General features: G+C 40.4%; 2 protein-coding genes across 12 annotated transcripts in view; one reads left to right on the forward strand and one right to left on the reverse strand.

Moving 5' to 3' along the window:
* spaca6 (sperm acrosome associated 6) overlaps nt 1-7,558 on the reverse strand; it is a 41,627-nt gene extending 34,069 nt beyond the window's left edge. For 7 of the 11 annotated variants that reach the window (XM_052065547.1, XM_052065546.1, XM_052065531.1 and 4 more), the window contains exons 1-3: nt 7,296-7,430; nt 5,003-5,099; nt 1,066-1,189 (exon numbers count right to left, since the gene is read on the reverse strand). The gene's annotated coding sequence lies outside the window, so the exon portion shown is untranslated. The other 4 variants (XM_052065544.1, XM_052065542.1, XM_052065533.1 and 1 more) reach the window with 2 other exon arrangements.
* A 5-nt stretch (nt 7,559-7,563) lies between these two features.
* Nucleotides 7,564-17,972, forward strand: si:dkey-79d12.5 (protein BTG3). Its single transcript, XM_052065549.1, has 5 exons — nt 7,564-7,713; nt 13,889-14,066; nt 15,119-15,256; nt 15,337-15,676; nt 17,108-17,972. Exons 2-5 carry the CDS (start codon nt 13,894-13,896, stop codon nt 17,366-17,368), a joined length of 912 nt encoding a protein of 303 aa, XP_051921509.1. The 5' UTR covers nt 7,564-7,713; nt 13,889-13,893; the 3' UTR covers nt 17,369-17,972.
* The last annotated feature ends 1,080 nt before the right edge of the window (nt 17,973-19,052 follow it).

Consider the following 19,052-nt stretch of genomic DNA (forward strand, 5'->3'; position numbering starts at 1 on the left):
TCATGGGTTTTTGTTCATGTTTAGACCCTCACACACAGCGTTATCAAGCAATCACCACAAACAATTTTACATTAAATTGACTTCAATGTCTGTACACAAACCAACCTATAGGCACCACATACTCCTCCATATACAGTATGTATAATAATGGCGAAGTGAAGTACGCTTATTGGGACCTCAAGCATGTGTATTAGTTGTCGCACTAGTGCGATCCCTCAAGATGTGATTTACTTCTTGTGTACACAATGCTTCATTCTTTTCATGTTTGTTTTGTCTATTCCCAACCCACTTTGATGTGGAGTGGATCTGTAATTTATTCTGCGTTTTGAAGGGGCCAAAGCTGGAGTGGATCTGTAATGCATTCTGTGTTTTGATGGGACCAAAGCAAGGAGTTGGAATGAAATATAGGCAATTAAAAAGCCACAGGCAACATTCCATCAAGTGAGAGAGAGTCTGGTTGCTGATTTAAAATGATACCGGGGTTGATTTAAGGCCATCTGAACTGCTGAGAAAACATCTTTACATTGGATTTACATCCCGAGAATCTCGGAAAATTAGTAAATAATTCTGCGGGAAACTTGGAAACATGCTGAAGTTCAAGAAAACGATCATGCTGAAGTTCAAGAAAACGATCATGCATGCATTGAGAACACAATTTATTTCATCCTTCACTGACTCAATACAGTATAATTTCATCTCAAGTGTAAACCTTAATAAAGCACTTCAAACTAAAACGACATCTTCTAATTTATGGAATTGTACAATGACAGGATCAAACCCGCGTTTCCTTCATTCAGCTAAAATTCAAGTTCAAACAGCTTTTTACTTTGGCGCCATGAAACTAATCCTAAAAATTGTTATGTCTATTTCACTAAAATGTTCCCTTTTATTTTTTGGTCTGTGCGGGTCTACGCCAAGTATAGTATGGCATGCGTTTTTAATTTGAAATCTGATCTGTGGTTTAATACACTGCAAATACAAAGAGGTATCGATCCACAATGAAGTGGAGGAGGAGACAAGATGTTAAAGGTCAAAGGAGGAGGTGTTAGCTTCATTCATTCATACCTTTTGTGAGGAATGCACAAGCAAGTTGACCGCATGATCGGACCAGAGTGGAGGGACTGAATTGCCATATAGACACACTTCTGCAGCCAGACAAGCAGGTTCAAGGCTCAAGGTCGGTCATTACCTGAGGGAAAGAGCCGGCATGTGACTTCAGGCAAGGAATGCTTACACTGATCTTGAAATGGTCTGACCGATCGATGGCATTAAGCTCCCCCGTGAAAGCGAGAAATCAATATGTTTTTCAAGGCAAAGCAGACTGCATGTGGCCTGCGCGTGTGGCCCACGCTCAGGGCTCCAGACGTGTTCAGACTACAACCGCTGGCTTGAATGGCGAAACACTCATGTCTGTTTGTGAAAAATGTGTTTAAATCACGATTGTCTCGGTTTGATTGTTCCTCGCTCGAAGCATGTGTTTGGGCAGCGCAAATGCCATACCAACAGGGGAAATCAATTCAGCAAGGTGATGCACAGCTTGGAGAAACAAGCAAATAAATACACGGAGAAATGAACCGAACGACCTGTGACGCTTAGAGAAAATTAAGTGCTTGTTTAAAGACTCTGTAATGCAATCAGTGTTCCAGTTAATAACAGGAAGGGCCTCCAGGGGTTCAGCTCAAGAACTGGCGGCCTGGCCATTTGGACCAGCATACAATCCTGAGAACAAATAAAACCTAAAAAACTCTTGACTAAAAGAGAAAAAAGTGAAATGCTCGTAACATATTATGAATACACATTTGCTTCATTTTTATGATGAAAATTAATTTTGTATGCCACTGTATGTAAGGGACTTTTCAAAAAGGTTCCCTTGCCATGTTTTACAACATTGTGTACACAATTCCTCGCCTGGAGTTACCATCATATCTTCTATCTCTAGCCCACAAAAAATTAATCTTGACTTGCCCTCTGGGCAAAGTGAGTGTGATTAGTTGGAGGCAGCAGTTAAGAATAATCCACAGAGAAATGTTACATTGCCCAAAAATACCTCAACGCTGACCACAGAAAGACCTCAGTGGAAATGAGTTGTTTAAAAAAAAAAAAAAACATGGGACGGGATGCAAAGCCCACTCCCCACACCCACGCGACTATTGTGAGGATAAAGAGGATCGGAAAATGGATGGATGAATAAAAATATACAATGGATAAATACAATTATAATACACAAACTGACGGCACGGTGAAAGAATGTTTGGCACATCGGCCCCGCGGTGCAAAGGTGCAGGGTTCAATTCCGGCTCTGGCCTTCCTGTGTGGAGTTTGCATGTCCGCCATGTGCCTATGTGGGTTTTCTCCAGGTCCTCTGGTTTCCTCTCACATTCCCAAAGCATGCATGACAGGTTAATGAAACACGCTAAATTGTCCTTAGTTGTGATTGTGATCGCGAAGGGTTGTTCGTCTGTGTGCCCTGCAATTGGCTGGCAACCAATTTAGGGTGTAGCCCTCCTGCTGCCCAAAGACAGGTGGGATAGGCTCCAGCATGCCCGCGAACCTCGCCAGGCTAAGGGGATTCGAAAACGGATGGATGGATGGATGGATGGATGGATGGATGGATGGACATTAACACGGACTAAAATGAAGCATGTTCGATAAAAACAAATACAGTACATATTAGATTTGAGGCTACAAAACAAAAAGGGTGGGAACTATTACTGAAAAATTAAGCAGTACCGATAACTCCTTTTTTAAACTTATTTTTATTTATTATTTTTATACTGTATGTGTACATGTCACACGAGCAGTATTTGTTTGGAGACACAATGTTGCCCTCTAGTGGGCACAAAGAGAAACGAATCACAGAGTAAAGCTGCCGGGATGAGAAACCTTGTAGCTAATCAAGCGTGCGTGATTGCGCAAATATTGTAGCTGCTGACTAATTTTGCGGCACTAAGAAAGAAGTTCACTGAACACTGGTTGTTAAAAATGCATATCACATCCCCTTTTATATTGCTTAAGTGGGGCCAAATTTGTGCATTTAATCAATCTCATTCCAGGCAAAGGCCAGATTGTTGGGTGCCCCTAAAATATCCTGACTGATTATTCTATGGTGTTGAGTGGTGTTTCCTGACCTGTACTGAAACAAGACACATACTTCACATTGTGAAAACATTTTACAGCATGCCACAGAGCAATATGATTGGAAAAGGTGGAGACACAGACCGTTTGAAAGTGCTCTATAATACAGTTGAGTTGAGAATTATGTACCTCTCATCAAGTGGAAGATCAATTGATTGTTTGGACTGATACTGTAAAATACTTGGCTGAATTAACAACACATTTGTAAATCATTTTCCGTCCAATTAGTTGACATTGAAAAATCTCCCTTGGCACAACTGATGATCTCTCACGGCACACTAATGTGCCACAGCACTCTGGTTGGGAATCACTGGTGTAGACTGTGTTAAGAGTGATTTTCTCCTGGAAAAAAAAGCCAGGGGCCAACAATTTAAATATTTAAAAAAGTAAATCCCTATGTGTACTGGTCAATACTGAAACAGAAGAACAGCCAATTAGGAAGCGATGTGCAGCAAAGTACAAATAAAGGAGCAACTAACTAGTTGCGTCGAGTATTTGTACAAGATGTCGCTCAAGTCATTCATCACAATAGAAATGACAAGGAGAAGACTGCTATGCTGCGGTGTACCCGTAGTTTTTATGCAGACTAACCACAAGCACGGCCCCCTCTATTTCAAGTGAATTTTATTGTCAAATGTGCTCTACGTGCAACATACAGCACAGATGAAATTTCTTTCCTCCCACCACAGGAGAGAGAGGACCCGCTGCGGGTACCCGCACCGCCATCATAAAATGACAAATTATTACAACACAACACATACGACACAGACTGTCATGCAATCTTAGCCACTTTTTCTGCATACACTATGTTGTTTGAAGCAGTTGTAGATAAAAGAGGAAAAGTACTTCTCTTTCTTCTTCTCCTTTGCATTTTGCAGTATTCTGGATGCTCTGAGGCAATTCTGTGCCGGGTCAGTCTTGCTACTGTGACAGACATCTGGAGACTCAGAAATGCTGGAAAAACTACCGGTATGTGCATGGTGTATGGTATTCTTCATTAAATTCATTCATTCATTCATCTTCCGAGCCGCTTGATCCTCACTAGGGTCGCGGGGGGTGCTGGAGCCTATCCCAGCTGTCTTCGGGCAGTAGGCGGGGGACACCCTGAATCGGTTGCCAGCCAATCGCAGTCTTCATTAAAGCCTCATTTTTTATTTCTTTGTATGAAATAACAAATGTGCTCAAATTACCCTTAATAATATTAGCAAATATTAATTTATGTGAAGACTGGGATCACAGTAATAATTTCTTACAATGAATAACAAATAAATAAATATCAGCATTCAACAACTTCATTTTCTAAGCTATCTTTAGAACAGGCCTGCGGGCTACTCCTGTGGTCCACGGGGGCTACCTGATGCCTATGGGCACCATATTGGTGATTGCGAGTATGGACAAACATTCACACTAATCATACCTATGGACAATCTAACAGTGCATATTATATCATAAAAAGACTAAAACACTTGATTTGGTTGAAAGAAGTGTTAACTTTCAAATGAAAATCTCTATTTTTTATGGACTGAGGTTACACAGTCCATCTTTATTTACAAATATAATATAATATTTATAAATATTCTTTATTAGGTGATGAAATCTTTAGAACTTATAGTGGATGTAGAGTACATTTATACTCTACATCCACTGTAGAGTACATTTATACTCTACATCCACGATAAATTACAACACAAATTCTTAGGCTGCATGGAGAAATGGGGCTCCGATAAGGTGCCATGACTACAATCAGATAACGCATCAACATTCTCAATTGGTTAATGTTTTAAGAACTGCAGTCTGTCAGTCTCGGAAGCTGCCATAACGGCGAGTATTTATTTACACATTATCTGCCTTCAAAAAACTGACTCACGTTGTTATGGCTGGAGGTCTGCGGTCTAAAGAGCACCAGGTGGCTTGTAAAGGTGAAATACCGGTACCTAGGACAGCTCTGAGATAAGGATAAGTCCCTGAAAAAAGAAAGAAACACAAAGTGTCGAACCAGTGTTGCGTTTATGGGATTCACACAAGACAAAGATTCAGAAATGTAATTGAGCATGATCAAATAAGACTGTGGAGAGAACCCAGCTTTATTAAATTCTGTGGAGCGTCTTAATGGCCATGATTTGGAACTTAACATTAAAATTGAACAAAAACATAATTGTAAGTAACATCAGTTCAGGAACTAAAGTATGTGTTTTTGACTTATCCATGACATTTTGCTACACAGTAGTTAACTCCTTATTATGTCTGACAGTTAGCAATGTCCAAAAAATGAAATGCTCCACATGTGTTCTGTCTTTGCTTTTACCTCATAATATCAACATTCACAGTTACACACAATACATTTTTACATTACCGTTAATACAAATGGTTTTACTAGGAGCAAGGAAATTATAATTTTTTAGTAATGGGCATCGACCACCATCACAGAGTACATTAAGATGTGACCACATTACAACTAGAAAGATCAGTCCATAAGGCACGCATAACTGTTGTTAGATTCATTCATTCCAGCCATTTCTTAATTCGTCAAACTATTTGCATGAAATGAAACTGGAACACAAAACAGGGAACCCAGTGGTTAGCATGTCTGCCTCACACTTTTGAGGCTCTCGGTTTAAAACCCTGCTTCAAACTTCATGTATGGTGATGGAATGTTTTCCCTCTCTTTCCACAGGTTTTCTCCAGTTGCCTTGAATCCCTCCCGCAACTCAAAACCAGGCACGTTATGCTCATTGAAGTCTGTGAAGTTGACCTTAGGTTTGAATGTGAGTGTGAAAGGTCGCCAATCTCAAAGGGCATGGTTGGCAACCAGTCACCACGGTGACCCATCTCACATCCAAAACCAACCCAAGACCCAACAATGACAAGTGAAATGGAAAATGACTGGCTGTTATATGTGTGGCAATTTAAGACCTTTATTTGGTAGAATAAAGGGACATTTCAAAGGGAGGATACGTTAGGGCTCAGCTGACGAGCTCTCAGAGACACCAGTGCCAGCTGGTCAATAGAGGGAGCCAACTAACTACGCACGATGGTCACCACATTACATTCCTTTCAAGTGGGAGACAAGTTAAAAAAAAAAAAAGATTATATTGTGTGCAGCCACTTGACAAAATAAAATTGAGCAAATTCAACATACTATTTTTTTGTGTACATATATCTCACTGTTACTTTATGTAAAATTTTCTGCAAAGCATTGTGTTACACCCGCAGCTATTGTGAAAGCTGGACATAAATAAAAATATATTTTATTTATTGTATATACACGTAGATACACATAATCATATATCATATTAGGACTACATGACATTGGCAATACGTGATATGGGTGCTGAATATTGTGATGTCGATATTCAGGTATTTAACATGAATGTAAGAGAAATAACTTTATCTGAATAAAAAAATACTTATATGTAATATGGAAAAATAAGCAGTCTAATGCATGACTAGGTAAGTATTTGTAACTTTAATATTTTTATATACAGTACCAGTAAAAAGTTTGGAGACACAACAAAAATCAGCCCCCCCCCCAACCGCCGAATTGGATACTTACGTAATCAACATAATGAAGAAATATTACTGGAATTACTTGGTAAGAAAAAAATGTGACTCAAAACAGAATCGGTTTTATAATTTAGATTCTGGAAGGTAAGGCACCCTTGCCCAGAAAACAGCTTTGCACATCTTGGTATTTTCTCAGTCAGTTTAATGGTGTGGATGATGTTTTATGACCTGCAATGCCTTTCATTTCACGGTTGTGGATTATCAACCAAGAATTTTGTCAAACAATATTTTTTCATGACAATAAAATTGTTTTTCGTTGCAGTCGAAACAATTTGGGAGCCAATCAGCGTCACGGAACAGTGTCAGACTTCAGAGATTCCACTGTACACAACACTCAGCAGACTGGTATAACCATGGATAAAATTTTCCTCCAAATTATTAAGATGGGCACGTTGTCGGAATACTGTACTTAGTATTGTACAACAGAAACTGGAGAGGTTACACACAATCAAATAAAGCCAGAAAAAGAGTCAACCTCCACAATATTTTCTTTCAATAATAACCCACTACACCACGAGGAATGGTATCAGTTAAGCTAGCATAGCTGTACGTAGAAAAGTACACAAACTTCATACGTTCAGAGCAAGCTGACCCACCCAGTTGTTGCTTGGTCGAGCGCTGTTCTTAACAGACTCAACTGACAACAAACGTATCCAGCCGTGAGTATTAAAACGGAGAGCAGCAACGTACAAACACAGTTTGGAGTCGCCATAGCTTCAAACAAGTGCCACTTACCTGTCTGCCCTTATATGGTGTGGCAGGGGCGCGGCTTGTCGCGCCGAGCTGATCAGCGCGCTTTCATGACTGTTGGTTACAGGAAGTGAGTCACACAACTGACGGTAATGTTACTCGTCGCTTGCGGCAGCCGGCAACGCGGACTGGAGAGAGAACAAGGAAGCAGCGTGCACCGAGCACAATAACTCCGAACAGCAGCAAAGAGAGAGCCAGCCTGCGATCGCGATCAGACACGTCGACTGGATATTCAATGAACAGACACTTTTAAGTACTCAAACGGTGAGTTAGTTTTCTGGTCCCCTATATTTTAATAGCGCTTGTGTTTAATGTGTTCTTGGGGTAACGGCTCACTTTCGAGTTAAGGTCGTTACTATCTGCCGCATCTACCTCATGAACTTGAGTACAAAATATCCGTACTACCTTAACTACTGTTAAAATGAATTTAGTTTACGTAGTGATTGCTACTATATTTCATGCAGTAAATAGTTGTCACGTTTATTTCTTATTTTCACCCACTTGAATTGAGTTTTCACTGAGGGGGTTTCCGCATGCCGCAAAAAGTACAATGTAGCATTTCGCTTTCTATCGAAACAAAATAGCCTCCATAACAATAAGCTTGTTTTTTATGCTTCTTATAAGGCCCATCCGATCACGGACACGTGTTGCTTCTGTTGCTTTGTTGTTGCGCCTCTCCTGTGGGACAAGGGTGTCAAAACTAGTTTGATGGGTTTCATCTGAGTTTAAATATTAAATTCTAATACTCTAGTCGCACTTGTCATTTGATTTCCGTGATTGGGGATGATTCTGCGTGAATGATGAATGTAAAGTTGACTGATTATAGAGCTGTGTTCAAACGAAATCCTCCTCTCATTTTTGCCTTTTCTAAACGTAGAGCAATCTATCTAAAACCTACGAACCCCTCGAATCTTAAAAGGCATACTTTCAAGTACAGTAATCTGATTCTGAAGAGGACACTGTATGATCGCGATGTTTTCTGCAGATCCAGTGATAACGGCAGTTGGCCTGGTGGTCACTTTTTGAGGTCAACCACTGATGGGATCAAACACATTAAATAGAGGTGAAATTAATTAGATAATGGTTAGTGGTAATAAATCATTTAAATTGCAGACCTACATGTGAGTGGCGGTCTAATAAAACATAAGCCAATTTCTCCTCCCTACTTTGCCTTGGCGAATTAACTCATTCACACTCAGACTAACTAATGGGCTAAATATTGGCCCTTGGGCTGAAGTCAGAGTACAGCCATTTTGCATTGCTGTCTATGTACCGGTAGATTTGTTTTGTTTTTCTGTTGAAAATACTTATCAGCGATTGTTTTACATCTAGATCCCCTGTATGGAGTAATGAGAGCCTCTCAAAGAAGAAACATAACTGTTTGCATTCACAGAATGTTTTTTTGGTGTTATTTTTTACTTCAAGATGGCGCTGCGAGAGTGGCTGCCTTTCCAGCAGCTTCTGTAGTTTGTTGTTCTACTTCTTCCTTTTATGTCTTGGCTGCTGTGAATTGGGAATTTCTCCATTGCGAGACTAATAAAGTTTTTCTTATCTTATGTTATCTCGGTCATATGAATTGTGAATTATGGCTTAGGTTAGGTTTACGTTTTGCAACAAATGATTTCCTACCCTAGACCAACGGTTTGTACTGATGTCCGCAATTGTTTATTTCGCTTCCATTTTGGAACACAGAGAAAACTAAAAAGACATTCCAAACATTAACAATCAATGTTACAATAATATGTTTGACACAACATTAAGTGAACACACAAAGATAACATACCATGTGCACCTTGTAAACTGACAGTAGATACATTGAAAATAGAGTCAATCAGATGATATCATGTTTAGTCTTTCTGATTCCTTCGCACCATCTGGCATGTGTGAACCTAAAACGCAAAAGTGATCTTTCATAAAATATTGTACATAATAATTTGAAAAGAATAAATATCAAGGTTTATCTGGAGACAAATACATCTTCATAAAATCATAAACCAATATTACAGATTTTGGTTGTCATAGCAACCATTTGAAACCAATAACGCCAATGGCCTTTGCTTTCAACCCATGGTTCTGACAATGTCATGCAGACAGATTTGATTAGCACTTGGAGATATACTTTATAGGATAACATTTATAATCGCTTTCTCATTGATGAAATGTACATGTCCTGCTTCTCCCGGACTTATTGGTGGAACTGGCGCTTTTGTTGTCAAGATGGAAAATAACATGAAAATGCAACTGAGAGATCACTGCATTCAAGTTAGGCACATTTAGCGAGTGGACATGCAAGATGGCCCCCAGGGTCTTCATTTCTCACTACAATGAGTAAGAAGGCATTATTAGTCTATAACAGACGTCACCAACGCGGTGCCCGCGGGCACCAGGTCGCCCGTAAGGACTAGATGAGTCGCCCGCAGGCCTGTTCTAAAAATAGATCAAATAGCAGCACTTACCAGTGAGCTGCCTCTATTTTTTATTATTATTTTTTTTTGCTATTGTTGTTTAAATCAGACTTGCATGTAACTTACAAATGACAACATATATATAAAAACACTTAAAATTTAAAATGTTTTTTGTGTTTAATATAAATGAACTCTGACCTAGTATAGTTCATAGCGTTTGTTGCGCTCATACAAACAAGCTAGCAGACGCAACGAAACTGAGGAGAAGAGTTACCCCAAAAAATGGCAGAAAAAAGAAAGAAAACATATCATTTTCACGACGAATGGGAGGGAGAGTTTTTTTTTACCACTGTGAAAGGATCCTGCGTGTGTCTCATTTGCGGGGCAACTGTGGCGGTAGCAAAGCGGCACAATGTGGAGAGACATTTCACTACGTGTCACACAAGTTACCACGCTAACTACCCACCGGGCAGCGCACTGCGAGCAGAGAAAGCCCGTGAGTTAAAGGCTGCTTTGTGCAAACGGCAGTCTTTTTTCACTAGACCGGTTAAAAACTCCCAAAAAGCAACCGAAGCCTCGTTTAGAGCTACGCAATTCTTGATTAAGAAAAAGAAGGCATTTACAGACGGGGATGTTGTCAAAGAAGTAATGATGATGACCTTGCATTTTTAACGGACATTACTGGGAAACTGAACAGTTTGAACTGTGAGCTGCAAGGCAAAGGTAAGACTGTTGCCGATATGATAAGTGCTTTAAATGCATTTAAAGCTAAGATGAGCCTTTTCTCTGTGCATTTACAGAGAAAAAAAGTGCTGCACTTTCCCTCTGTGCAGATGGTGCAGAAAGACAATGCTTCTGCATCTGAGGCTTTTGACAAAGTTGCAGAAAAGTACTCTCAGGTCATAAACAGAGTTGGTCAAGAGTTTGAGAACAGGTTTTGTGACCTGGATCAGCTTGAGCCATGTGTGTCGTTCATTTCTAACCCTTTCATGAACGTGGACATATCATGTATTGCTGAGCAGTTAAGTGCAACATTCAGCCTGGATGCTGAACAGGTGGAGATTGAAATTGTAACACTGCAAAATGACCTCCACCTCAAAGCCCATCAGGCTGCACCAAACTTTTGGTGCCTTCTTGACACAGAAAAGTACAGTGGTGTATGCGCAGCAGCTATGAAGGTTGCAAGCCTGTTTGGTTCAACTTATCTTTGTGAATCAGCCTTTTCTGACATGAACTTCATCAAAAACAAACACAGAACACGCCTCACTGATGCACATCTGCAAGACTCACTCAGAGTTGCAGTGTCAAGTTACACACCAGAGTACAACACACTGGTTAACAGCATGCAATGCCAGGCTTCCCACTAATTGACATAGAAACAGATAACAGATTTGGTGTCCAGTTCAAAGTGTGACATGATTTATTTAAAAATTTGAGAGTTGATTTTTGTATTTTACATGAGTTATTATTTGTACAAACATGGTGCAAAGTAATTCATGATTTGTTAAAAAATGTTAGTGGCTAGCTAGTTAAAATGGGATATTGTGATTTCATAATACTGTTGTAGAAGTGATCATTTTCAAATGTTTGAAAAATATAAAAATAAAGTGTTGCATATTGATATTTATCTGTTTCTATATATTTGTTGTGAGAAATCATTAACATGATCAGTGTTTTCACAAAGATAAATATCATTAATTATTAATAATAACATAGAGTTAAAGGTAAATTGAGCAAATTGGCTATTTCTGGCAAATTATTTAAGTGTGTATCAAACTGGTAGCCCTTCACATTAATCAGTGCCCAAGAAGTAGCTCTTGGTTTCAAAAAGGTTGGTGACCCCTGGTCTATAATATACGTCCATGAAGTGCAACAACACCGCAACCCTGATGAGGATAAAGCAGATCAGACAATGCAGGGATGGATGGATTTGCAACAATCTTTATCTGAAAGAAAAAACTTGGTTTATAAGAAACTAAAACAAACGGACAGTGGTCATTATTTAAAAAAAGATAGGCTCCTAGGCTATTTTTTTCTAATATAAACATTCAGTGAGGTGAATAAACCAAGAGCAGGTGCAGTATGCTATGTTAAAGCAAGAGGTGGGCATTCCGTCAGTACGGACGAAAGGTCCGTCGGTCCATCACTGATGGAAACCCATTTTGCTAACAAATAACAAGAAACTTCGAATTGACGACAAAGCACTGACGGGCGTGCGTTGTCGTCCATCAGTGGAATTGTCATGACCTGGGTCAATTACCTACGGATCTCTCAGTGCGCCGCTGGCGGACAGCTGTTTCACGGACAACTGATGAAAACATGCCCCGTGTGTGCGTTTGTTTGCGGGGGTGAATACGGCAACTATGCATGAGCGAACTGCATTGACTACATATGGAAATGCTTTTCGCTTCCTCTATAGTAGGTGGCCAATAAATAAGAAAAGAGGAAGGATAGAGAACAATTTTATCTTCAGTTCCATAAACACAACTTCAGGATAAAGCCAAGTACAAGGTTGTATTTATCTGCAACTTGGGATGCCAGGAAGAGAAACGGCATACATGTCACTGCCTGACCAAATGACAGGACAGGTATGTGGCGAGGTGAATAGTCATGCGTCAGAATGGACTGATTTAGTTTGCTGGAGAAAAGAGCTTTATCACCGAAAGAGAAACAACAAACTGGAAAAGACACTTGCATCTTGAACGCCTTGCAGACTAGAACTGCAGGAGTCGAGTTCCTTGTGCGTGTGTGTTTTGACCATTCAAACAGAGCTGAGAGCACACAATTGCCTTCCTATCCGTCCATCCCATACATGCACGCATTTTCTATACTGCTTATCATCATTCGCATTGTAGGTAAGCTGGAGCCTCTCCCAGGTGATTTTGGGCGAGAGGCGTGGTACCCTGAACTGGTCGCCATCCAATCACTGGGCACGTACAGTGAACCATTCACCCTCACCTTCACATCTAAGTACAATTTATTGTCTTCAAAGTCAAGCAAACACTCTTCTGATTCTAGATTCTAAAGTACTAAAAGTAATGCGCATTAGGTTAACGTCTACGAACATATGCTGACATTTCGTGAGACTTGCAAACAACATTCTCGTGTGATGCTCAAACGACTGATCGTTTCCAACGACTGATCATTTCCAACTCCAAATCGTATAACTTTTAAAGGGAATTTGGCTTTGCAGGTTACTCTGTAGTTTTTCACAATTCTGCAAACAATGAAGGATTAGTGGCGGGATGCTCCAATAACTTTTGGCCTCAAGGTAAAACTTTCTGTCAGCCACAAGGGCAGTACATTCAGCCAGTTTGGCAGCCCAGCTGGAGTTGCCTTGGCCGTTTTTTCATCGACGTGCTCCTTTCCCTCGGTCAGGCTGACACTGGCAACATCCTCACACGGACACACTATCTGAAAATAAACAGCCAGCTCAATGTGCAGGTCATAATACTTGTCAGCTTGTATGTGCTGTTGTTTGACTTTATTCCAGCTTGTTTTGACCAACACTCACCTCCTGTTGTAAGATGTCCAGTTCTTGTTTTTAGATTACTGTACACTTACAGGCCATTGCAATATTATGTAAAGGAACAAATGTGCATCAAAAAAGGCTGCCTTGATTAAACTATAAACGCTTTATATCATTCTAGGAGTAATTGAATTCTACCCAATTGCAAACTATCAGCATAATGAAAATCATATTGTTAAAGTAACAAGAATGTATCTGGCAACATTAATTCAAGACAAACAGCACTTGCTTTGGATGTACCTCATGAAATGTTTGTTAAGGGATACAAGAAAAAAAAACATAAAATTCATACGGTTCATGGTCAAATGTGCAGGGACGTTCCTTATCACTGATAAGTTCTTACTCTCTCACTTTGCCCCGGAGTGGCTGCACCACACACACACACACATACACACAAATCTCTTCATGCATTCTGTCAGTAGACTGCTTATAAAAAACACCCATGTGAAAACCTGTTCTGTACATTGTTGACAAGTGCAAGTGACTTCTTATTTCATCTGTACAGGCAGCATGAAAAGAGAGGTGAAGGCCGGAGTCAACTTCTTCAAGCGGCTTGTTGTCGCTCGAGGCAAACTCGACGCAGCCAAAGTGCAATTGTTTGCAGAGAAGCTTCAGCAGCTCTTATGCGATAAGTATGATGGCCACTGGTACCCGGATTGCCCGAGCAAAGGCCAGGCGTTCAGGTGAATGAGCACACTGCATGCGACATTGTGTTGCATTTATTGTAACCATATTGCAAGAATGACACCCGTGATCATTTTTAGGTCCTATAATCTGAAAGCTTCCATGCCGTTTCATGTACTCTCTGATGCAAGGTTGTCAACCTACAAGAGAGGGAGGAATACGATCTTTCTGTCATCGCACATGGCCGATTGGGCTGTACATTCCATTCTTGTTTTATTGTTGTTGTTGACTTACTGTCGCTTCAGCACTCAAAATTGTACTGAGCAACTCTTAGGCATGTACCACTTTCATTGCTATGCCACTCACGAAATGTTCCATTTCTAGTTGGATGACAATTTTCACACTTCTCTCAGCTGAGGTGCCATCACAGAAAAAAAGCCAAAGAAAAAGGAGGATATAGCATTTTAAACCTTCATGTTTGTAACACGTTTCATTTGAGCTCATCATGCAATCACACACACAAAAAAAACTTGCAAGAACTATTGTAAAAAAAAATAATAATAAAAAACATTTAACCCACAAATGTTCATTGTACATAAACATTTGTTCAATCTTTTAATCAAATGTATTCATTTTATTATAGCCTTAGCGGGACGTTTCACCTCTGCGCTCCTGTCACGCAGCGTGCTTGCTTCACCCTGTTTATCACTCACTCCTCGAAGTTAATTTTAAAACTGGCAAACAAAGCAAAAGGGAAACAATTGAATAAACACAAACAAAATGTTCAACCAAAACCATTGAATCTCTTCGAACAATATCTGCTTGCGTAATGCTACCATACAGTGCCGAGTGCTATAAACCGTCTAGCCGTGATTGTAAGCCTTCAACTTTACCATTTGTAGGGCAGCGACACAAGAAGAGCATCCGACAATATTCACAGGAATATATTCCCTCTGCGGGAACAGAACAATAGGTGTCCTGTATTACACTGGAGGGGCATCATTAAAAAGTGCTACATAGACGCAAAAAATGAACTGGAGCTTTACTCTTGATACTAACATTCATTATGTCAATCAGGAGATCTAAAACGTCACTTTTGCTTTTTGTCCAGATGCATCCGGATAAATAACGGAATACCCAATGACGAGGTACTCCTGAAGGCCTGTGAGGAGAGCGAGCTCACACCGGGTGATCTTTGTCTTCCCCCAGAAGTTACCGTGTGGATTGACCCGCTGGAGGTGTGCGGGAGGTGAGTCACTGTCTAGGAGTTTGAGCATCATCAAGCGCTTCAAAATGTGATCAATCAACGTCTCATCATCCCCCCCACAGATCCAGAGAGAATAGCTATCCATTCCCAATAGCCAGTTTCACAGACGATGACAAAGAGGAGGAGGACAGCATGAACAAAGAGCGGGAGGATTCTCCCGTGGTCTCGACAAACCACGACACGTCCGACTATCACTCTGCTACATCTTCTGATTGCGGTTCGGCTGTGTCCAGCGACACGGAGGAAGAGGCAAAGGACGGAGAGACCGAAAGCGCGCAAGAGAAAACGGCACCGGTGAAAAAGCAGCCACAGAAAGATGACACGGTCAAGATAACAATGGTGCCCAGAATTCGGAAACGGCACGGAGGCGGATCAAATAGAGTCAAATATGGCAGAAACTTGGTAGGCTATGTTTTTCTCATTTTTTATAGCAGTGTTTAAGATCGAAATTAGAGTTAAAAATCTCTCCTCCTCGTCTCTTTTTCGGTTGACAAACATTATTGTCCTTGATCCGTTGTGCTTTTCTCACACCGTGTTGAACATCATTGGCTCAGAGTGTCACACAGACGGACTTTTCTTAACATGACGAATAAATGTGATTAATGATTATTACAATACTAATCAAAATAACCGGGTTTATCCGTTTGGCCAGAATCATACGGCCCTAATCCACCTTTGTAGGTTTTTGATAGCCTCTTTATATTGTGGATTTGCACCTATTGTGGGTAGGTCAGGAACATATGCCCTGTGGTAAAATGCGTAGACTTTAATTTTAAAGAGATGCACTGTAGGTTTCAAGGTCATACATTTTGTTCCTGGTTCTTATTGAAGCTGGTGTGTATTGTTCTGCTGCTGAAAGTTGGCCCCAAACGCATGCTAAATTTTAGCTTGACTAAGTTAATTACAGGGCATTGTGGAGAAATGCAGCAAAATATTTAGCTCAACCGTAAACTTGTTAGCTTAAGGTCCGAGTGACAAGCTGAGATTGCGCACTACATGTGATATTTATAGCAAATGTGGGATACGTTTGCAATTTGGGCCGTGAATACAATTTTTGCCCTTAACCCTCGTAGTGCACCGCTTGCGATAAATGTAAAATGATGTCTTTGAATCAAAGGCAAAGGCATTCAGAAAATCACGAGAGAGCTGAAACTTATGGAGGGTTTCTAAAATGGCCTAAATTTCATGACGTCACCGGCTGATAATTCTCAGGCATTGCATCAATAATAAATTGTTTTTATTTTTTTGATACCTTAACCTTCACAATTTACATATTTTGCACCATAGAGACTCATTATAATTCATATTTTTGAATGCATCGTAAACCTAATGTGTATACAATGCATTTCACGCGATTTTTACGTCAATCGCTTTGTTTTTCGCTTGGACAGACGTAAGCATGCCACATTGTTGGGTTGAGGTCATTCCAATTGTGCAACTTTTAGGTGGCGCCAGAGGATCGCAAATGAGTTTGCCTTTTTGCAGGAGGCTTCAAACCAATGCAATTTACATGAACATGTCCGGTCGGGATTGTTAGTAGGGCTTGGTTGGGAACTCCAGACACAATTTTTTTTTCCCTTTTGCAAAAAATAAAGAATAAAAAATCCCAAAGAACTAATAAAAACTATATATGTATGGATAGCACAGATGCCTCGGAACATTTTGAGTGTTTGAAGAAAAAAAATGTTTTTATAACACAAAATACATAATTACAAAAATTGTAAAATGCATAACTTAAGTCCTTTTTAATTTGGAGCACACAAGGGTTAAGTGGGCAGATAAGACGGGACATTACCATTGTAATCATGTCTTTGGTCTCTTTCCAATCTTCAGGTTCCAATGAGCGTCCAATATTTCTGCCAACCTGTGCCAGTCTGGTCCCATTGCATGAATGGCGCCCCGGTGTTCCTCACCACAGTGGTTGCGCCTCCACCTCCACCGCCACCCCATCGGGTGTTTGTGCACTACTTATCGCAGCCTCCTCCCTTACTGCAGCCTCTTCCGCACTTCATCGTTCCTCGGGCCGCTCCACAGTCATGGGAACCTGTGAACGATGAGATAGTCGGACTGCGGCCCTCGGCTGAGCCGGTTTAGCCAAACACGAGCCAGAAGATGAACTTTTCCACAATTGTCACCTTTTCAACTTGTCAGATTTGTTAAAAGTTATTCCTTGAACATAATGTGTCTTTTAGTGTATAAAGTTTTAATTTTTACCCTGTTACTTATTCTCGGCAGATGTATTGCTGAATTTTATTGATTATGATTACTACTGCTTTTTTCCATGGGTCCTATGAAATCTGCACGGTCACTTGAGTGCTTGTATAAGCTCCGGGATTCTCTGCAATACACTTTATCGCAAATAATTGCCTTTTTTCTGGTGGTATTTTCCATGTTCTTTCGCAGATGCTGCGATGTAGTGGTCCACTGCGCACACATAAGTGTTCATTTTTTGTAAAATCTGATTCAGGGTTCTAGTCTTTTATAGTCTCGTAGCTACGCCTGTCTGTAGAGAGAAGAAAATTATTTTCACTGAAATAATTCCAATCCTGCATATAACAAAGACTGATTTTCACTTTTGAATGTCATTTGTGTACGGTAATTTTATTTGGTCACTGTTGGAGATCACTCGACTTGAAACTCACTGATATTGTAAATTGTATATTTTTACTAATAAGAGTTACTGTGTGTTTCTTTTAAAGTGTGTGTGTGTGTGTTTGTGAGGGAAGGGGTAGCCCAAACAATTTTGTTTGTCTCACGAGTCGCTCAACACAGTAATGACAAGAGTCAGCAAGCCCAATGTATCGTAACTGACAGTTAGCCTACCTCACAGGTTCTGACCCGCCGCATTCTATGTGGCGTGTGAAAGAATTGTATGCATCAACTTAATGTTTCTGCCTAAAATATCAAATTGCTAGTTTCCTGCACTCTTTGAAATATTGCAAGCGTTTTTCTTACCAATTTACCTGAACAGTTTTAACTGGCCTCTGATTTTAAGTCAAGTCAAGTCAAGTCAACAGTATTTATAGAGCACTTTCAAACAGCCATCGCTGCATACAAAGTGCTGTAAACTACTGGTAGTTATTCAAAAATTTGTTGTGTAATCTGAGGCGATGAGACATTTACGGCCTCTCAGAAGGACACCAGAAAAATGATGCTGTCCGCAACAAAAATTAGTTGGAGACCTCTGGCTGACTTGGTTCCTTTTCTTCTTTGTATTTTCAGGATGTGCTGTGACCCTATGTTGCCACTTACAGGTCAATCTTGATACTATGCCAGACAGTGATTTAGGTAGGGCAGGCCCATAAATGTCAAGAGGTTTAGTTTATGGAATGTGCTGTGCGCTGGTGCCAGTTGTGTCAAGTAGGCCACACACTATAAGAGCAGTGCATGTGCACAATGTAACATTTTTTCTTTGACGTGTGGGGTCCCTCACATTTGAAAATCGGTTGTATGCTTACGATGTGAACAATCCCAGTGATTAACCCGCCTGACCAGTTTATCAGTGAATTCTTTCCTGCGAATATCTAATGTTAAAGATATCCATCCATCCATTTTCTAATCAGCTTATCCACAGAAGGGTTGAGGGTGTGCTCGAGCCTATCTCAGTTGTCTTCGGGCAGTAGGTTGGGTACACCCTGAAACTGGTTGCCAGCCAATTGCAGGGCACACATACACAAACAACCATCCGCACTCACATTCACGCTAAGGGACAATTTAGAGTGTTCCATCAACTGGTCATGCATGACTTTGAAATGCGGGAGGAAACCATAGTACCTGG

This window comes from Hippocampus zosterae, chromosome 5, assembly GCF_025434085.1.
Source record: "Hippocampus zosterae strain Florida chromosome 5, ASM2543408v3, whole genome shotgun sequence".
Taxonomy (NCBI): Eukaryota; Metazoa; Chordata; class Actinopteri; order Syngnathiformes; family Syngnathidae; genus Hippocampus; species Hippocampus zosterae.

Bases quoted from the DNA above. Each gene is read 5' to 3' on its own strand.
- si:dkey-79d12.5 (XM_052065549.1), top strand. From the start codon at position 13,894: ATGAAAAGAGAGGTGAAGGCCGGAGTCAACTTCTTCAAGCGGCTTGTT. The intron at 14,067-15,118 runs GTGAATGAGCAC...CTTTTTGTCCAG, and splicing joins AGCAAAGGCCAGGCGTTCAG to ATGCATCCGGATAAATAACG. The intron at 15,677-17,107 runs GTAGGCTATGTT...TCCAATCTTCAG, and splicing joins TCAAATATGGCAGAAACTTG to GTTCCAATGAGCGTCCAATA.